At 36.6% G+C, this 18,306-nt stretch overlaps 4 protein-coding genes across 10 annotated transcripts in view; 2 read left to right on the top strand and 2 right to left on the bottom strand.

The window, feature by feature from the left end:
• Nucleotides 1-138: 138 nt before the first annotated feature.
• LOC116431432 (small integral membrane protein 8) lies at nucleotides 139-3,361 on the top strand. Of its 4 annotated transcripts, none has more exons than XM_076373228.1 (3): nucleotides 139-1,378; nucleotides 2,815-2,974; nucleotides 3,054-3,204. In XM_076373228.1, exons 1-2 carry the CDS (start codon nucleotides 696-698, stop codon nucleotides 2,837-2,839), a joined length of 708 nt encoding a protein of 235 aa, XP_076229343.1. In that variant the 5' UTR covers nucleotides 139-695; the 3' UTR covers nucleotides 2,840-2,974; nucleotides 3,054-3,204. The 4 variants fall into 4 exon arrangements, with proteins under 4 accessions (XP_076229343.1, XP_076229342.1, XP_031842704.2 ...); XM_076373227.1 differs by lacking the exon at nucleotides 3,054-3,204 and adding an exon at nucleotides 1,450-1,654 and having other exon boundaries at nucleotides 2,815-2,962; XM_031986844.2 differs by having other exon boundaries at nucleotides 1,253-1,378; nucleotides 3,054-3,361.
• On the bottom strand, nucleotides 1,658-2,553 carry LOC116431430 (U3 small nucleolar ribonucleoprotein IMP3). The gene is made up of 4 exons (XM_031986836.2): nucleotides 2,413-2,553; nucleotides 2,015-2,329; nucleotides 1,854-1,926; nucleotides 1,658-1,771 (listed from the first exon to the last, which is right to left on the bottom strand). The coding sequence occupies exons 1-4, from the start codon at nucleotides 2,547-2,549 to the stop codon at nucleotides 1,748-1,750; spliced, it is 549 nt and encodes a 182-aa protein (XP_031842696.1). The 5' UTR covers nucleotides 2,550-2,553; the 3' UTR covers nucleotides 1,658-1,747.
• On the bottom strand, nucleotides 3,264-7,286 carry Got1 (Glutamate oxaloacetate transaminase 1). The gene is made up of 6 exons (XM_031986832.2): nucleotides 6,848-7,286; nucleotides 6,204-6,494; nucleotides 5,885-6,141; nucleotides 5,538-5,815; nucleotides 5,304-5,446; nucleotides 3,264-5,229 (listed from the first exon to the last, which is right to left on the bottom strand). The coding sequence occupies exons 1-6, from the start codon at nucleotides 6,957-6,959 to the stop codon at nucleotides 5,066-5,068; spliced, it is 1,245 nt and encodes a 414-aa protein (XP_031842692.1). The 5' UTR covers nucleotides 6,960-7,286; the 3' UTR covers nucleotides 3,264-5,065.
• A 416-nt stretch (nucleotides 7,287-7,702) lies between these two features.
• The window catches only part of drpr (multiple EGF like domains draper), a 23,884-nt gene continuing 13,280 nt past the window's right edge, over nucleotides 7,703-18,306 (top strand). For 2 of the 4 annotated variants that reach the window (XM_031987034.2, XM_031987028.2), the window contains exon 1: nucleotides 7,703-7,869. The gene's annotated coding sequence lies outside the window, so the exon portion shown is untranslated. Of the gene's footprint in view, nucleotides 7,870-16,657; nucleotides 16,884-18,306 lie in introns of those variants that run through there. The other 2 variants (XM_031987029.2, XM_031987031.2) reach the window with 2 other exon arrangements.

Genomic DNA, 18,306 nt, shown 5'->3' with positions numbered 1-18,306 from the left:
AAAGAAGTGAAATACTTTTGATTCTTTTCCTGGTATAATATGAACATTGCAATGCGGTAGTAGTGTCATAGAGACCAGCAATGACTGCCGACTTTAATATAAAACTATTAACATGTAACATTTGTATCATATTAAATACTAATTATTCATTATAGGTATATGAATGAATGGCTTTCACGAACACGTGATCGTAGCATCCATGTTTCAGTTGGAAATCAGAATTGTATGAAGTTCAAACATTGCAAACAGCTGGATTACGAAATTACATGCTTATCATTGAAAGTACAGAAAGTAATGCACACGTAACATGCACAATCTATGCTAAACGTTTCTAAATATACCATATCAGAGTCGTTTTGGACTACAATACATTTGATCTAGGTTCGGTTAACAATTCCCATGAGCGTTGTTGCAACGAGGCACATGTATTATTTATTGTTGAAGTAGCCAAATTTTTGTTTGATACGATACAATATGACGTCCTAAATTTTATTGGATCAGTGAAATGTAAATGTATTAGGATTCAGATACATTTGGAAGTTGCTAGTATATGGGTTGTAAGAATTTGAAGCGTAGTGAGAATACATCTAATAAATTGCATTTCAATTGAATGAAAAGAGAGAACTTTTTAATTTCTTTGCTCTGCGTAAGGAATTAAATAAGTTTATCGATTTCAGGAAGTAAAATAATTGAAAATGCATAATTCCCTTAAGGATGAAAACATGGACGAAGAATGTTCGAGCTTTTGTTCTTCTTGTAACTCCGTTTTGCAATCCATATGCAGCATCGGTGAACCATATTCTCCAGGTGAAATGCTCGATCGAATAACCGATGAAAATCATGTAAAAACCCCGGTCGAAAGTAATGGAAATATTATGAGAATCATTGATGCAACACACCAGAAAACAAGTAATTATACATCAAATGATAACTTCAAAAATAAAGTTTTTACAACAAACAGTCATAATACAATAAATAATCCATCTCCATCAAAACTTCATCTCAACAAACTGCACAAAAAACGAGAAACGATCGAGAAGGCTATTGATGAATCATGGTACTCTGCAAAGAAAATAAAGCACATCAAACTACTAGATAAACTTGACTTTTGTCCATTGGATACAGAGAAAAATAAGTCTAATGAGACTGCGAATATCAATTCTGGGAAAAATGGTTCTGAGACTAACGTAAATTCTGAGACTAAGACTGTAACAATAACAAATTTGATAAGAGAGAAGGAAGAAAACAGTAAAACGATTACTAACAGTTCTTTTGCACTAGATTTGATGTTCCCAGATAAATCTCAGAGTGTTGCTCAACATATTCTAGATCGTCGCAAAAATATATATAAATTTGCTCAATCAGTATTACAACTCAGGTCTGTATATAAAAAGAAATATATACGTATAGAAACATGTATCTTAAGTAATTAAGTGTTATTTCTTTTAGTAATTGTATCGACAATATGCGAAAAGTGATAATTCAAGAAGTAAATAAAAGAAAGTCTAATTTTCCATTGAGTAATACTGATACTGTTACAATTATGGCCAATCAAGATCTTCCTATGTATTGTTACCATTCATTATGTACGAAAAAGAAATAATTAAATTAAATCTAACGGGCGAGGATTTCTCAAAGGTTACGATTATAAACGGTATTAAATAAAATTGTCTTTTATAATCTTGTTAAAAGTGGTGTAAATATAAAATGTACAAAATGTGACTATTTTTGATTATGTATGTTTCGTTTACACCATATCAAAATCGTCCCTCTGTAACAAGAGAATATACATAATTAAAAAGTCTAGTAAATATAAATGCAATATATATATATTATATTAATATAATACTTACAAGATCATTGTACTCTAATACGTGTTTCTTAATAGCAGATGTATCCACCCAAGTAACGAAATCTTCCAAATTTCTGTAGTACGCATAAATTATTATTAATAATATTAATAACGATTTACTTGCATTGTTAATTATTTTATAATGTTATAATAATTGTTTACCTAGTTACTAAAAATGCTGGATCTTTTACAACTTCTGCACCTACTCTGACATGACCTTGTTCTATGAATTGTGTTGCCATTTTAATATTTTGACTCATCTTATTCCGTACCATAACAACTGGTAATCGTCTTCTACAAAAGGCAGTTGCATTCACCTTTTGCGTTAATGATAAATCCCATTTTGTTGGTATTAATCCCATCATATATAATTTTTCCAACAGTAGCGCACATTGTTCAATTCGAAAAGGGTGTTCTGCATCAATTTCTTTAAGTTTATTGCCTAATTCCCGAATATAACGTGCTAATTTCTTATACCTATTAAAATTGAAATTTTCAGTTTAAATATTCGTTCAAGTAATATACTTAATGAGTTTTTAATTAAGAAAATTTTGTCTTACTTTGCATAGTCTTCTCTTTTTTGTATTCGAAATCGTTTCAGAATTTTTACCTCCTTTAAATTATTGTCCACTTGCCATGATATGAAGTCAACTTTCTTTAATAACTTCTGCTCGTGATATTTTAATTTCCTCACCATTTTCGACGAAAATTTTTATCGCATGCGACGCGGAGCAAAATGTTTTGATTCTGTTTGGTAGTAAGATAGGTTAGAACGTGGTCAGAATGAGTGTATATATTGTATATAGATCATAAGTTTATTTTAATAACATAAAACTTTATAAACAACAGTAAAAATGTACAGTATAATTTAAAACGTGTTAATGGTGAATAATAATTTAATTTTACATGTGCATAGAAAATAGAGGGAAACGTTGAAATGAAAAAATTTATGTCTGTTTTAGAAACTTGAAGATTAGAAGTAAATAATAAATTACGTAAAGTACATAACTGCAATTTATAATGGAAGGAAAACAGAATAAAGCAGAACCAGGTGATGGTTTACGCTCTCTTAAAAGTACAATGTTTTTTCGTGCAGTAAATTATGAATTATATGTTAGACCGGTAAGGCTATATATTAAAATTATACTTCCAACTATTTATGCCTTTACTTATGAATACTTATCAATGATTTGCATTTTAGAATAAAGTGATAATGATTTTTGGAGCTGTAACAATATGTAGTTGTTTAGGATATATTTATTACATGCGCCAAAAATATGATAGTACACAATATTATCATGCAGTGACAGAAGATGGGTCGATTGTTTCAAAAAAGAAAGTATCAAAATGGGTAGATTAAATAGGTAGAATAATAAATAATTTCATATAAAATAATGATCACATTGTAATATTGTTTATATATTACATTTTATTTTACAATTAGTAATTCATTGACTACCATTTCATGTGTACACATGTTAGAGATATGTAAATAAACATATATAACAATTATGTTGCATATTCTAACAAATATATTTGTATACAACACTATTTCTCAACATCCCCTGTTAAAGTATTCACTATAACATTCATCTAAACGTGTTATTACATGGTTATGCGTTTAATGTTCTATTGCAATACTTAAAAGTTTTGTAAATGCATGTTACAACTACAGTAATATCCTTTTGGTTACTTGATTCTCTTTACAAAAGTATACATTAGTTTATAAAATATAAATAGCATTCTGCACCACATTTGTTTCATATAAATACATAGAAAAGTAATTCTTGTCACTGCATATTCAAATTATCAACTTTGGCAGTATGTACAAGATCGTTTACAGTTTCATCCATCAGTAATTTTTATAAACACTTCAAGGTTGTGAATTTGGTCCAGATTTTTGAACGAGTAATGTTCTAAACTTACATGTCACAACAATTTTACTAAAAATATATATCTATATATGTTTGTATGTATGTATGTATATAGATACTCTGTAAATGTTATAAATGTATATAGTTTCTCTTTTGTGTTATGTATAAAGATTTAAAGTATTAGTATTATATAATATATGAATACATAAACTGAAACTCTGGAAAATAGAAAAGAAATTGATTGTACTTTTCCTATGCACTATGTGGAAGATTATATAGAACATTATTTTCATATATCACTCATTCACTATTAATTCGGATAGAAGATTTTGTATTTTTTTCATCTAACCAACGTATAAACTATTTTCTGGAAGCATCTAAAAAGAAAGAATGAAATTTCTTTTATAACATATCAAAAACATTTGCAGGTATACAAAAAAGTTTCTACTTTTGAATCAAAACTTTCTCTGCTAATTCGTTGAATTATATGTTCAATCTTCAAATAACTTTGCTGAAACTATGTATAGTACATTCAAATGTTGAATAATTAATTTTGTTCTTCTACATTGTGTGAAAGTAGAGTAATTGTTGTGTTACTTAGAAGAAGATATTGAACAGGAACTAACAACAACAATCGTTTGTAATCTCAACGTTTTGGAATCTCAACAGTGTCAAAATTCCAAGTTCTATTCCTTCACATGGAAACGATAAATCTTTAAAATCAATCGCTTATTATTAAAATAATTAAAGTTTTATCTCTTGTGCCCTATAATAAATCAATTACTTTCAGTTCTTCAGAATGTTGTTCATAGGATTATATTTACCTACATTAATGTATACATCCATGTAATGTATGTTGCATATTGTGTATGTTAAAAATATTATGGAATAAGAGACAGTTTATAAAGAGTAATAACTTGTAAATTTGCATTTAATCAAATGAATTTAGTAAATTTAAACAAATCAATTTTAATAATAAGCGATTCTACTAACGTATATATTAAAATTTGGCAATTCATAATACTTTATCACATTTTGTACTTTTGTAGATAAGGCAATTTGTAACAAAATGTTTTAATTTTTCGAAAAATCTAAGATTCGTGTTAATGTTTAAATTTTGTAGCTATAGTGTTTGCGTAAACAATATCTAGCTACAAGCATCTAAGAAAATTCAAAACAAATTATATTAAGATTCTATCAAAACAACATCTGTAGGAAACTTCTACAGTTCTAACATAACTCGAGTATGTATAAAATATTGCCATATTTCGATCATGCTTCCTGCATTAAAGATTCAATATTAATTATACTTAGTATGGTATGATTCTAAGAATCCATTTTAACATGTACAGCTTTTTTCATTTTGTGGAAATAGTACAACTGTTTCATAGATAGCGTTTGCGACATAATCCAAGTTTAATTCATTGAGTCCACACATGTTAATTCTACCACTTCGTAGCATGTAAATATGATAATGATTTACAAGATGTTCCACTTGTCTCTCTAAAAGAATATTCATTGTAGTAGATAGTACAGTATGAATTAAAATTAGTAGAATTGTCCTACTAAATACCTACCAGTGAGACCAGTATAAGAAAACATTCCTATTTGATTTGTAATGTGTTCCCAAGAACCAGGTGTTCCTAACCGAACCAGTCTTTCGTATAAACTTTGGCGCATTTCTTTTATTCTACCAGACATTGTAGTAATATGACCATACCTGAAAAATTTCGATGTAACATAAGTAATAGATACAGTATCTTTCTCGTGTCCTGTTCTTTTAATGATTTCTATTGGACTAGAGTGTGTACCATTCTTTAAAGAGATCAGGATTTCGCAACACTGTTGCAACTATTCTTGCTCCATGATTAGGAGGATTACTATACATTCCTCGAACAATCAAGGTTAATTGAGATTTAACTTGAGCTGTTACTTTCACATCATTTATAACAACCACTAAATTTCCAACTCTTTCATTGTACAATCCAAAATTCTTAGCAAAACTCTGAGCACACATAAATTCTATTCCACGTTCAGCAAACATCCTTACTGCATAAGCATCTTTGTCTAAATTACCACTAGCAAAACCCTGAAAAAGATCTTGCTCAGATTACAAATTGTTTAGAATAGAAGTAAAAGCAAATTTAAAATTACTAACCTGGTATGCACTATCAAAAAGTGGATAGAGTTTCTTCTTCTGTATTAAATCTGCTATTCTAGACCATTGTTCAGGAGTTGGATCACATCCAGTAGGATTATGAGCACACGCATGTAGTATAATTACAGAATTTTCTGGAGCATCATCAAGATCTTTCATCATTGCTTCTATATCGATATTACGGGTAATAGGATTCCAGTATGTATATTCACAAGCTCTTTTAAATCCACCATTAATGAACACAAGTTTATGGTTTTCTGTGAAAATATTTTCTATTACATACTATTCAGTTTGGTGTATTATAGCTTTTACTACGTACCCCAAGTGGGTCTGCTATAATAAAATGTATCGTAATGTAGAATACGACTTAAGAATTCTGCAGCAACACGTAGTGCTCCAGTTCCAGACAATGTCTGAATAGCAATAGCACGACCTTGTGCAATAACAGGAGAATCTGTTCCCAGCAACATAGCTGTTGCTGCTTGGCTAAATGCATCTAATCCCAACACCGGAAGATATTCATGATTTTGTAATTCGTCCGCAGCTAGTGATTTCTCTACTTTCTTAACAACTGGTAACACCCAGGGCTTTCCCTCCGGTGTACGATACGCTGAAAATAATTTTAAATAATTACAATTTTTTTGTAACATTGTTCAATTATCGTAAATACGTGTTAACATCATTTTACAATTATTCAATGATAATTTTACATCAAAACGATAAGAATCCTTCCATGTATTAAGTTATGTAATCACCAGATATTTCTGGAGGTCATTCAATATCACTTTCATTTATAAATAATTCAAACAAGCAATATGATAAATTCTATAGCATATTAATTGTTGCATTGCTTGGCATTTTTTCGTTAATTTTTCTTGATTATTTAAAAAAAGCTTGTGCCAATCGTTTGCGTGCCTGTGTTATAAATATACGTAATAAAATGAAAGATGTTTTTATAAGTACCTCCTATTGATAAATTTACTTTCTTTTCGTACGTATCGTCGAGAAAGGCTTTCTGAAGGGCGAAAACCTCTATTGGTGGTCCTAATTTAACTCCACTATATCTCGAAGTCATCTTCGGTACTTTTAAATATCAAATAGTAAGCAACCGTGCAGCCGATAGTTTAAACTAGTAGAAGATCTGATCGCACTGTATCATATGAAACAAGAATACATTTATAAATCCCCCGGTAATCACTGTGCCACGTATATTTTGATTATCAGTATTAGATACTAGTGTCGACAAGACTTTTCTATCCACATATTATCACTGGATTGATGCGAAAGACTTGTCGGCCGATGCATCATACATTCAACTTTAGCTGATTTGATCAGTTTAAATGAAGTTCATATGTGTGAGTGTATGACACGTTTTATGCTTGCTATGTATGCTACTTAAATTGCAACATGTGCCAGAGATTCATTTTTTTCATATAATTAAATGCACACCGAGATCGATGAACGACATGATCCAATATAAAACTAACATTTATTCATCCTCGTAATTACACGCTAAAAATATATCCTTCTACTTTCTAATATAAAATAAGAATATTTTGCAACATATAAATCGAAACGCGTACAGAAATTATTAATATATTCGTACATATTCACAAATTATTCCTTTAATCAAAGCTAATAACAATTCCATTGGAACAACAAATATTTTTTCAACCGCATTCGGTGAAATTACAAATTTATCAATGTTAATGGAATTTTTGAAATTTCTGTTTTATCGACTGCAGCGTCTATAGATTTACGAGAATGTCTAACAGAGTGCGCGCGCACGCGTAAACATAACAGTTACCGCGCTGCTCTGAGGGACGCTCAGGATTCCAGAACACTTTAGTCGAATGTGAGACAGCGGTGTGTTCGTATCGTGTAATGTTTATTGTGTCAATTATTGTTATTCTTTCTCCTGTTGTTTATTCTACGTGTTGCACGCACATACACTTTCGGATTACAACGAGGTACGTCATCGCAAAGTGAGTACCATCGATAAACAATATTTCTTCTGTGCGTCAACGGGATGCTTATACTCTTGCAACGCTTCAGATTTTTTTTTAAATCAAGCATCGTTCGTTGCTTTCACTGTATTTTACAATGTAAAAAGACTCGATAATCTACCGAAAGACGATTGACAAAATAATGTTAGGGGAGGGTAAATAATTGCGATTTGAAACGGTTACGCGATCGAAGCGTTTACGAGGTTCACTTTATTATACATCTCGCGGCGATTGAAACGAGATCAAATCCTTGTTTCACGAGTAACGTGGCTTGGGTTATTTTGTAAACGGGCACGACAGTGGAAATCGTTCTGAAACACCGCCAAGCCCTGCCGATCATTTATATTCGTTTTCATGAAACGGATGATGATCTCGTTGCTTTATTTAGTATCCTAAGCGATCTACGTAAGAGACGCGATTATCCTCCAGGTTCCCGTACCTCTTTCTTCACTGAAAATCGAGATAATCGATCAACAGGTTCCTGCCTTTCCTCTCACCGCCGTACAAACAGGTGTGTCGGCTGGTAAAAATAGATCAAGGGAAGCAAATTTCAGTGCTAATTTTCTTATCCAATTTCAGTGAAAACTTATTTCCTCGTTACTCGTTAATTAATTTATAACATACAGACATAATTTCGATACGAATTTTAACGGTACTATCACTGAAATTCATTGAATCTTTTATTAATCGAATCTAGGGTAGTCATATTTTTAATTATTGTTTCACACTTTGCCTCTCAGTTTGTAAATAATATATTTCTGTAGTAAACATGATTCATAAACAGCGGTGGAACAGAAAGACGAAGTCGCGTGAGAAACGTCTCGAATTAACATATGTATAAGTACTTTGTACTGTATCAGCGGTAAAGATTCGACTCTGACAAGTAACGTGGGACGTGAATGGCAGGAAACGTCGGTAAAAACGGATATTTCGCCCGCATGGCTTCAGTCGAGACTATCATTCTCAATGAACGCAGTTATCTTATTGGCGATTGCTTTAGCTCGGACCGGGGCCTGAATGATTCGTGCCGTTCAGCCCATATGGCGGCTGGCCCAGGACCGGCAACAATCATTCGAGTACCGTTATACTACCGACATGTGATATGTTATTGTTGCGTATATAGGGTGACCGAAAATTTGGCGCGATACGGCAACGAACCCGCATGACCTGACCCAGTCCCGACTCGAATAAGGCAAGTCGAAAGTCGACATTTTTGCACTAGGAATATTCATCATTTCCTCCTGGGATATAAACATTTTTCAAAACGGCTCTCTTTTTAAATATTTTATTTCAATGTTTCACGTATCGATACAAGTCGATGATTTGCTACATCGAATCGTCCGGTGACAAAGTAGCTTTCCGAGTTCGAAGGGTTAAGTTACACGGTTGTGATACGCAGTAAACGGTGACACGTTCACATACGAAATTTGCACGAATTCCAGCGAAGGCTCATTGCGACCGGCCTTGCCGTTACTCGGCGTCGTTCCTGTTCGCGAATGCCGCATGTCATTCTAGGAAAATCCAGTCAGCAAGCTACGCTCCATATAATTACGTTTAATACCGCGTTTGCATTTTGCGTGGCGATCAACGGTTCCGTTCTTCCGACAAAACTGAAACGGCGAGCGATCTTTCGAAAGTCCTCGATAGCGCAGTAATTTCAACGCTCGAAACAGTGGCCGCCATTGTTGATTATTTGACAAGCGTTTCGCGACACAGGTGTTCGATTATCGATTGCAAAATCGAACGGTTTTCGAAAACGCAGCCATATTGCTTGTTCAACCGGAAATCGAACCCGGATTTTTCAGTTCAATCGCTGTCGGCATTTCGATTCCTTTTTTGGAAATTTTAAAGTGAAATTTTACGAGAATCCGTGTGTGCTTTCTTATTCATCGTTTTATGAATTGGACAGTTGGTTGGCTTAATGAGTGGCAATTGAAAATGTCGTTCAAGGGCGCAGGAGACAGCGAATGAAGTTTTTCATTGAGAAGATCAATGAACCTTTATTAATTGGTAGCCAGTTTCAACGTAACGAGGTAACGGTCTAAATAATTTCCTCTCTCATGCTCGATTGTTCTTCGGCACTGACACTTTTCCTTTCTTTTATTTCGTGCAATAAGCATATGCAAGCTGTCCCACGTGCTCGACACGAGGACTTTTGTTTGCTCATTGTTCGGGATCTTGATGGCGAGGGGTCATTTGAATTTTTGTTGAATCGATAAAAGGATGGCTGCGAAGGAAATAGAAAAGAAAACGCTCGAGGACGTATGCTTGATGGAATAGTAGAGTTGGGGGACTCGCAGTCGCACTCATTTCGCCATTGTTCTTTCGTTTCCCGCCTAATCTGTCGCCATCTCCATTTTAGACCGGAAGTTGGAATAGTTGCGCAATAGCTTTTTGTTTTAACAGTTTTACGAATTTTTATTTCAGATCTCAGAAACTTCCCAATTATTAGACACCATATTCATAGGTTAATTTATATTCTATGATAAAATATTTCAATTATTATTTCACTGAATATTCTTTTAATTTCCCATTGTTATGAATTTTTATTTTCGATCTCAGAAACTTCCTATTTATTAGACATATTTATAGGTTAATTTATATTCCATGATAAAATATTTGAGTTATTACTTCACTGAATATTTTCTTTTAATTTCCCATCGTCTCCGTGCGTTTCCAGTACAACAGTGGACACGAAGGTTAATTATTATGTCGAAATAATTGACAGATCCTCGGATACGTGTCGCACGCGACTTTCTTCCCCGAAACGGATGAATCCGATTTTTTTCGCGGGAAAATCGCTGACGCGACGCGGAGGTTATGTCGAGGCAAAATTACGGAAGACAAATACCCAGGACGGTAGCGTCTAATTAACTCATTGTGTTCGTCAGTCGCGTGTGCACGGTTGTCCAGCGATTCTTACCGTTCGTGCATATTCTCCGGACGCAATTCGCAAGAATCACTGTGTACAGACGTTCAGATGATTCGTGCCGAAGAATCATATGGGGTGTACATATGGTTAAATTACTCGAAGAAAAGTGTCTAATTAACTTGTTACGTTCGTTAGCAGAGCATGTATGACAGACCAGTGATTCTTACCGCTCGGACCATGTATATTGTCCGGTTATCATCCGCAAGAATTACTGTACCTTTTGTACAGCGGCCCAATTAATTCGTGCCGCGGAACCGTGCACTTTCTACGCACCAGCGGCACGATTCATTTCGCGCATACGTGATTGAATTATTAGGAAAAAGATGTTTAACCTTTGCACTCGGAAGTTTCTCTACAAATATTTAACATTTCTTGACGAGACAAAGACGATATTTGAAACAATATCAATGTTAAAATTTAATAGTAAATATCAGGTTTTATAGTTTCACTGTGTTGAATCAAATGGTGACAGTCACCTCCTGAGTGCGAAGTTAGTTAATTAATTTATTTATCAATCGCTTATGCGTGACAGTTTAATGACTCTTACCATTGAAATGATACATTCCTAGTCCAGAAGTACCGTATCAATCTGCACTGATTAATTATTAATTAATACCGTTGGAATGGTACAGTTTCCACGCGACACCGGCAACAATGAAATGTACTATCTCGAATGAAAGTAAAATGTATATTTCTGTTTAGCCTCTTGACTTGTTTAGCGTAGGAGCGCGGCGCGATTCGTGTCACCCAGTTTTCAGTTAGTTAATCGACTGATGCTGTTCGCCGTGCAAAGCGAATATCTAGGTCATCGCACAAGCCTCGCGTTACCAGCCGCGTGACGTGATTCTAGCGAAAAAATTGAAAGGCTTTTTGCATTCTTCGGGAGTAACGAGGAATAAGAATCCTTGCGGCGCGCGTAACTCGCGTTGCTCGCACGCGAACCGCACGGAAATAGTAGATGGATCGATGATGCAGCTCGGCGACAATTTACTGCGGATCTGCGTGCTCCGGAATATGCATTCCTTGCGGTCAAAAATGTCTTCTTGTTTTTATCTTCTTCTCGGAGGAAAATACAGCTTGAGGTCTCGTCGAAAGATGATCCGAGGACACTGGAGGATCTAGATCTTAGACTACCTCGGTGTAATTAATGTCTGCTTAATGACTAGTCGAAGCAGTGGTTCATTTTCTTTAAATAGAAAGAATGATGAGTTTGTCTTCTTGTTATCTCCGAGAAAAATAAAGCTCGAAAGATGATTCGAAGAAGACACTGGAGGATCTAGATTTAACAAACTACCTCGGAGTAATTAATGTCTGCTTAATGACTAGTCGAAGCAGTAATTCATTTTCTTTAGATAGAAAGAAACGCGACTTTATATTTTGTTAATGGTAATATTGATATTAACAATTGAATCGTTTTGATACTTTATTGAACACGTATATTATTTAACAATATCTTCGAACAGGTGAATAAGTTACACTAGTTTCCAATGCGCGATAGCTACAGGGAAGTCTATTAATAAGCTGCTGCCAAAGAAACCGTTGACGAAAGAAACAAAGTGGAAGCATGATTCTGTAAACAGACCGAGTAAAAAAACGTTATCGTTGAAATGTCAACATGTCTACGTAATCATTGTATAAGTCTCTACTGAAAACGGGTTTGAGAGCATAATTAAACTTGTCGATCAAGTCAACCCTTCGGAGTCCTATATAGAGACAAATAAAACATTCAATCCCAATGGTTACGTACTTCACTAATTTCTACTGTAATTACTATAATTAACATGTAAAGCTAGCACAGATCGCAACAATACATTCTCCTTCGATTTCTTCAGATAGACATTACTTTCAAAATCATTCCAGATATCGAATACTTCAAAAACATCAATAATTGCTCAATAAGGAAACTAAACTCGCCATTTTGTCGGTCACAGTTCTATCGCCAATGCAAACTCAAAGATACATGGCGAACCAAAAATCTGTCAAAGATCGAGCATTTTCCAAATTCCATTTCACGCGATTCCGTCGCAGATAATTCCCATTTCCTGGTAAACACCAGCTGTGAACGCATCGTGAAACCCGTTCCGTTGGCACGACGCGAATTCGCCGCAGCGCGCAGAGAATGTTGCGCGATACAATTTTTATGGAGCATTTCCTGTCCTCTAATGAGCGACGTCGAGAGCCGACTTCCTCATTTTTACTTATCGGGTGTCCGTGGCCCGCTCGCTCCTTTTTTCCCTCGGACGCATGATTCGCTCGCTACATCTCAACTTGCACTGCGTCACGCTGGAATTTTCTGTTTGGGCAACGTCTGAAATCCTCCGTCATCGAATCATTCGCTTTTTTATCGCTTCCGCGCCGTGTTTTCGACATTCTGAGGCATTTGCGATGGTTCTGACGCCGGCGATCCTTGAATTTCTCGCGGTGAACGCTGTCTCTTTCACTTTGACGATTTGCAGGAAAATTGCATGCTTTCATTAACCTTTTTACATGCTTTCATTAATCCTTGGAATTCTCGAGGTACTCGCGATTCAATGTTTTCGTGAATTTTCGTAGTAGCGACCAGTGAAGCTTCTGAATCCTTGCGATCTTTGGGACCTTTGAAACTTCTGAATCCTTGCAATCTTTGCGACCTTTGAAACTTCGGAATCCTTGCGATCTTCGCGACCTTTGAAACTTCTGAATCCTTGCGATCTTTGCAACCTTTGAAACTTCAGAATCCTTGCGATCTTTGCAAATTCCCGGTCCACATGGCCATTGGACATTACTAATTTCGGTAACGTTGATAATGGCGTCGATAATAACGTTCATAATGATAATTATGATATTCCAGTAATACTTCAATAATTACATTCATAACAAATAATACTACTATCGTAACACAATTATTCGTTATTGCGTTACAATTCCAATAACACCTCATTATTAACAATAACACAGTCAACCAGCGACAATTTCCATCAGTCCCAGCGACAAATGAAATCCAATCCCCGAGTGGCACCTGCCGAACCACGCAGTCGAGTGTCCGGTGCATCCGTTCTTGCAATCAGCGTCTCGCCTTGCGGCCGCTTCACGCTGAAATTGCATCCATTCGAAAGCGCGCTCGAAACGGGCTCGCCGGTTTCGTTTCCGAACGGGAGTCGAACTTATTCACCGGATAATCACAAGCCTGCCACCGGCATGATTTTTTCTTACATAACCGTGCGGGGCAGATAGAAGTGAAAGCACCCGACGCGAAAAACGAACGAACGCCGGCGCGGACCTATCATTTTTCCTTCGCCGACCGTGTAATCTTTTTTTCTTTCCATCGGACAACGCGATACGCGAATTGCACGAGCATCGTGGACACACTTATATCACCGGCAATTTCTACATTCGCCAGAAATAATCCCAATCGACCGAATAACCGTTACCAAACGCTAAGCTCGCTCGCTTCCTGCAGCGTTTCCCGCCTTTCGCGACGAAACGAAAATTCCCGCTGCTTTGGGAGCTTCGGAGATATTTCAGACGAGAGTTTGCATTGCCATTTGTCGAAGTGATGATTGCAATGATTTCAAGGGACTCGAGATTTCATTGGCAATGAGGTTTATTTCAGGATTCTTTGGATATTTCCCACTTTTCAGTTTTGTGCACAATTTGCCGAAGTGACGATAGAGTAATGATTTCAAGGGGACTCGAGATTTCATTGACAATGAGGTTTACTTCGGGATTCTTTGGATATTTCCCACTTTTCAGTTTTATGCACAATACCAAGGTTTCTAAGCTTTTTAACCCCTTGAACTCTAGGCTCCAATGTTGCAGCAGTTATAACATTAAATATTTTAATGAATCTTAAAGAAACTATCCTTCTCGCAGCATTTATTCCAGAATCCCGAATCAATTTCTCACGACACCCGCAGCTGCGTCTCGGTCGAGCGACAATTGCGCGATAGATAAAAGTTGACCGCAGCGTTTCATCGCGAAACTCGCCCCACATCCTGTGCACGACGTGCATGTGCGTGTGCCGTTGCACCCTGAAACACCTCCCACCCCTGCCCCGTAAACGAATTAACTCCCTTTTAGGTCGAAGTCGATGGGGTCCGTCCCCTTCTCGCCGCCGACGTCGTCGACGTTGTCGCGCAGCTCTATTTTGCGATCCTTTTTCAACGGCTAACAGGATTACCGGCGTTCGCAGCGTGTCTTCTCTTTTTACGCCCCGTAACGCCGAAAACTCGCGTCGAACGCGTTCATTGTGAGGGCAGGTTCAGGTGTACCGTACACTCTGGATGTTACTGTTTCAAACAATGTCGCCTGTGTCTCATCGGAAAACGTTGGGTATTTCCAGTGGAAATCTTTCCAGTACAAAGGGTTGAATACGCGATGGGAGATGGTAGAAGGTAACAATAGAACAAACGGCGGAATAAAAGATGAAATGAATGAACTAAACAGCTGAGTAACTAACCCTTTGCACTCGAAAGTTGCCTGGTGATATTCAACATTTTCCAACGAGATACAGTCAACGTCGTTTGAAACTAATTCGACGATAATTCACAGATAAATTAAACAAAGCTATTTTATCTCAATATTTCACGTTGCAACAGAAAGTTTCATTTGAAATAAATAAATATTCACTTCATAATTTTGCAGTGTCGATGACTCAGGGTCACTTCTAGAGTGCAAAGGGTTACACCCTCGAAACCAGTTCGATGCGAGACTTTATACGCGTCACTCAGCCGACTCAATTTACATCGCGGCAACCGAATTATCTCGATGCACCGGAATTAGATGAAAGTTGGGATACAGCGACGAGAGCCGTTGTTTAATTATCGCAGACGAATCCGTGTCGCGCGGCCTTATCAGTAATCCCCAGCAGCGATAAGGAAAATTACGATGCGTCCGACGCTATCTTGTCCAGCGGGCGCAGTCATAGTAGCCGATAAGATAAGCGTTTCGACCCGAACGACGATACGAACACGTAAAACAGAAAATAGTTAGGGAAAAACTGATAGTTGAAACTTGGAATCAACATTTTTCGTAGATTTCTTAGACATTCCACTTCGATATCGGTGGAAGTCACTATTAACCCTTCGCCCTTTGTGAGGTGAAATGAGATTTCGAAGACTAAGTCGTGGAATGATCTAATTAGTCTTACTTTCTTTTTCTATCAATCAATTAATATAGATTTTAAGGGTTAACCCCTTGACCTATGATTTCTTTCTCAACTCTCATCGATACGCTACTCTGTCATTAATAATTTATTGGAAAAAGTTTATTAAAAAGTAATTTATATTTCCTTTTAAGTATAACCGTTGATTACAGAGGAATAATATTTACTTTGAATAATGAACTAATATATATGAGTGAGTTAATAACGCCAACAGAAAATCGATCAATTCATATCATCGATAGGATCAACGATAGACTAATCATTCAAATTCATTCTTTCGCTCTTAATTTCTGTTCGATGGAAGAGTATCCTACGTTCGAGCAATTGAAAATCGGATTTCAGGACAAGAAAATCGACCAATTCATATCATCGTTATGATCAACGATAGACTAATCATTCAAATTTATTCTTTTCGCTCTTAATTTCTGTTCGATGGAAGAGTATCCTACGTTCGAGCGATTGAAAATCGGATTTCAGGACATCGACATCGAAATGAAACGGACGAGGCGCGAGTTGCGCAAGAAAACGGTTTACTTAATGAACGATCAATCGTAATAGACTCGCCCCGCGCGGCTGCCGCCTAATTATACAGTTTAATTGACGAACAGAACGAAAGCATCGCCCGGTGACCAACATACCCGCAGATTACGAAGTCTCCTCCATTCACCGTCGACGCCGGGTTATACAATCCTTTAGTTTGTTCTCGGTCGCGGTGAGTAACGGGCTCACGTGTAAGCGCTGCGTCTAGGTCGTTCGCGTTTCTTGCGGGTCTTCCGCGATACTTGCGCCTTCGATCTTTGAACCCTTGGGAAGACGAGCCTCAAGGCGGCTCTACATCCGTGATTTTCGACCGTTCGCCTTGCAACTAGTCACGTTCGCCCAGGCGAAGGGAAACTTTGATCGAACTCGATAAATCTGGTAGGTGGTTTGCTAATTGGAAAGTGCGAATGGTATTTCAGGTATTATGCGTGTTTAATTATCTGGAAATTCGGGGACGGCTTGGTAACTAGGCGAGCTGATCAGCTGGAATTTGGCGGTTTCAGGATTTGCACGGTTTGTGGTGGGGTAATCAGGTAATTCTGTCGTTTGGGGATCTGGGAATTTGGGAGTTTGAAGATTGGAGGGCTTGTGATTTGGTAATTAATTCGGGTGTTTAATGCTTTGGGAATTTGGGAATTTGGTTGTTTGAGGGTTTGGAAGGTTTGTGATTTGGGAATTGGGTAATCCAGTCATTTAGAAATTTGGTCATTTGGTAGTTCGAAGATTAAGAGGTTTCGTGATTTGGTGATCCAGTGATTTAAAAATTTAGAAATTTGGTCATTTGGTAGTTCGAAGATTAAGAGGTTTCGTGATTTGGTGATCCAGTGATTTAAAAATTTAGAAATTTGGTCATTTGGTTGTTTGAAGATTTCGAAGGTTTGTGATTTGGTAATTAGGTAATCCAGTCATTCAAAAATTTAGAAATTTGGTCGTTTAGTAGCTCGAAAGTTAAGAAGTTCCGTGATTTGGTAATCCACTGATTTAAAAATTTAGAAATTTGGTCATTTGGTAATTTAAAGACTTTGAGGTTTTGTGATTTGGTAATTAGGTAATCCAGTCATTTAAAAATTTAGAAATTTAATCATTTGAAGACTTGACCAGTCCACTTGACTGTAACGCTAACTTCCAAACAGACCCGCACACCCAGCAAACATGTATAAATACCTTTTATCCGTGATCTGGCGATCGTAGATCGTTACGCGCGTGCACAGAGTACGTTCTCAGGCACAGCGACGCACATCTTTCTTCCTTATCCGTCTCTCGGCACACGCGGAATACGCATTGCTCTTTAATTCCGACGTGGCTCGAGTTTTACATTCATTAAGGTACGTTTAATGACGGGCCGCGTGCTCGCCGGAGGCTACCTTTGTCGACTTTCACGTGAAAAATCGCGTCGCGAGCCATTGTTGGCGAAACGAAGTCCCCTCAAAATGGAGAACAAACAGAAATCGAGGGAAAGGAAAACGAAACTGAAACCAACGCACGCGGAAGAATCATTCGAAAATCGAAATTTATCTCTCTAAAGATTATCGATTATTTTCTATGATCAATCATTGAGAAACTATCACTGGAAGACGATAGACAATTTATACTTCAACGAATCATTTTCCATATATCGAGATGTCGGCAAAGTTTGCAAATGGAGAATGGAATTCCGTTTCGATACGCATAAGGGGAACAATTGAAATTTTTCTTTTGTCATAAATGCACGATGGACTTCGATCGGTTTCACGCCGACATTCAAAACGTACAGCTTTTATCATCACCTTTCGTTCGAGCAGTCTGTGTAGCGTACTGTGAC

The sequence above is a fragment of the Nomia melanderi genome, chromosome 13 (assembly GCF_051020985.1).
Source record: "Nomia melanderi isolate GNS246 chromosome 13, iyNomMela1, whole genome shotgun sequence".
NCBI classification, from domain to species: domain Eukaryota; kingdom Metazoa; phylum Arthropoda; class Insecta; order Hymenoptera; family Halictidae; genus Nomia; species Nomia melanderi.
The sequence above is the reverse complement of the archived record's forward strand: the minus strand, read 5'-3'. Positions and strand labels throughout refer to the sequence as shown.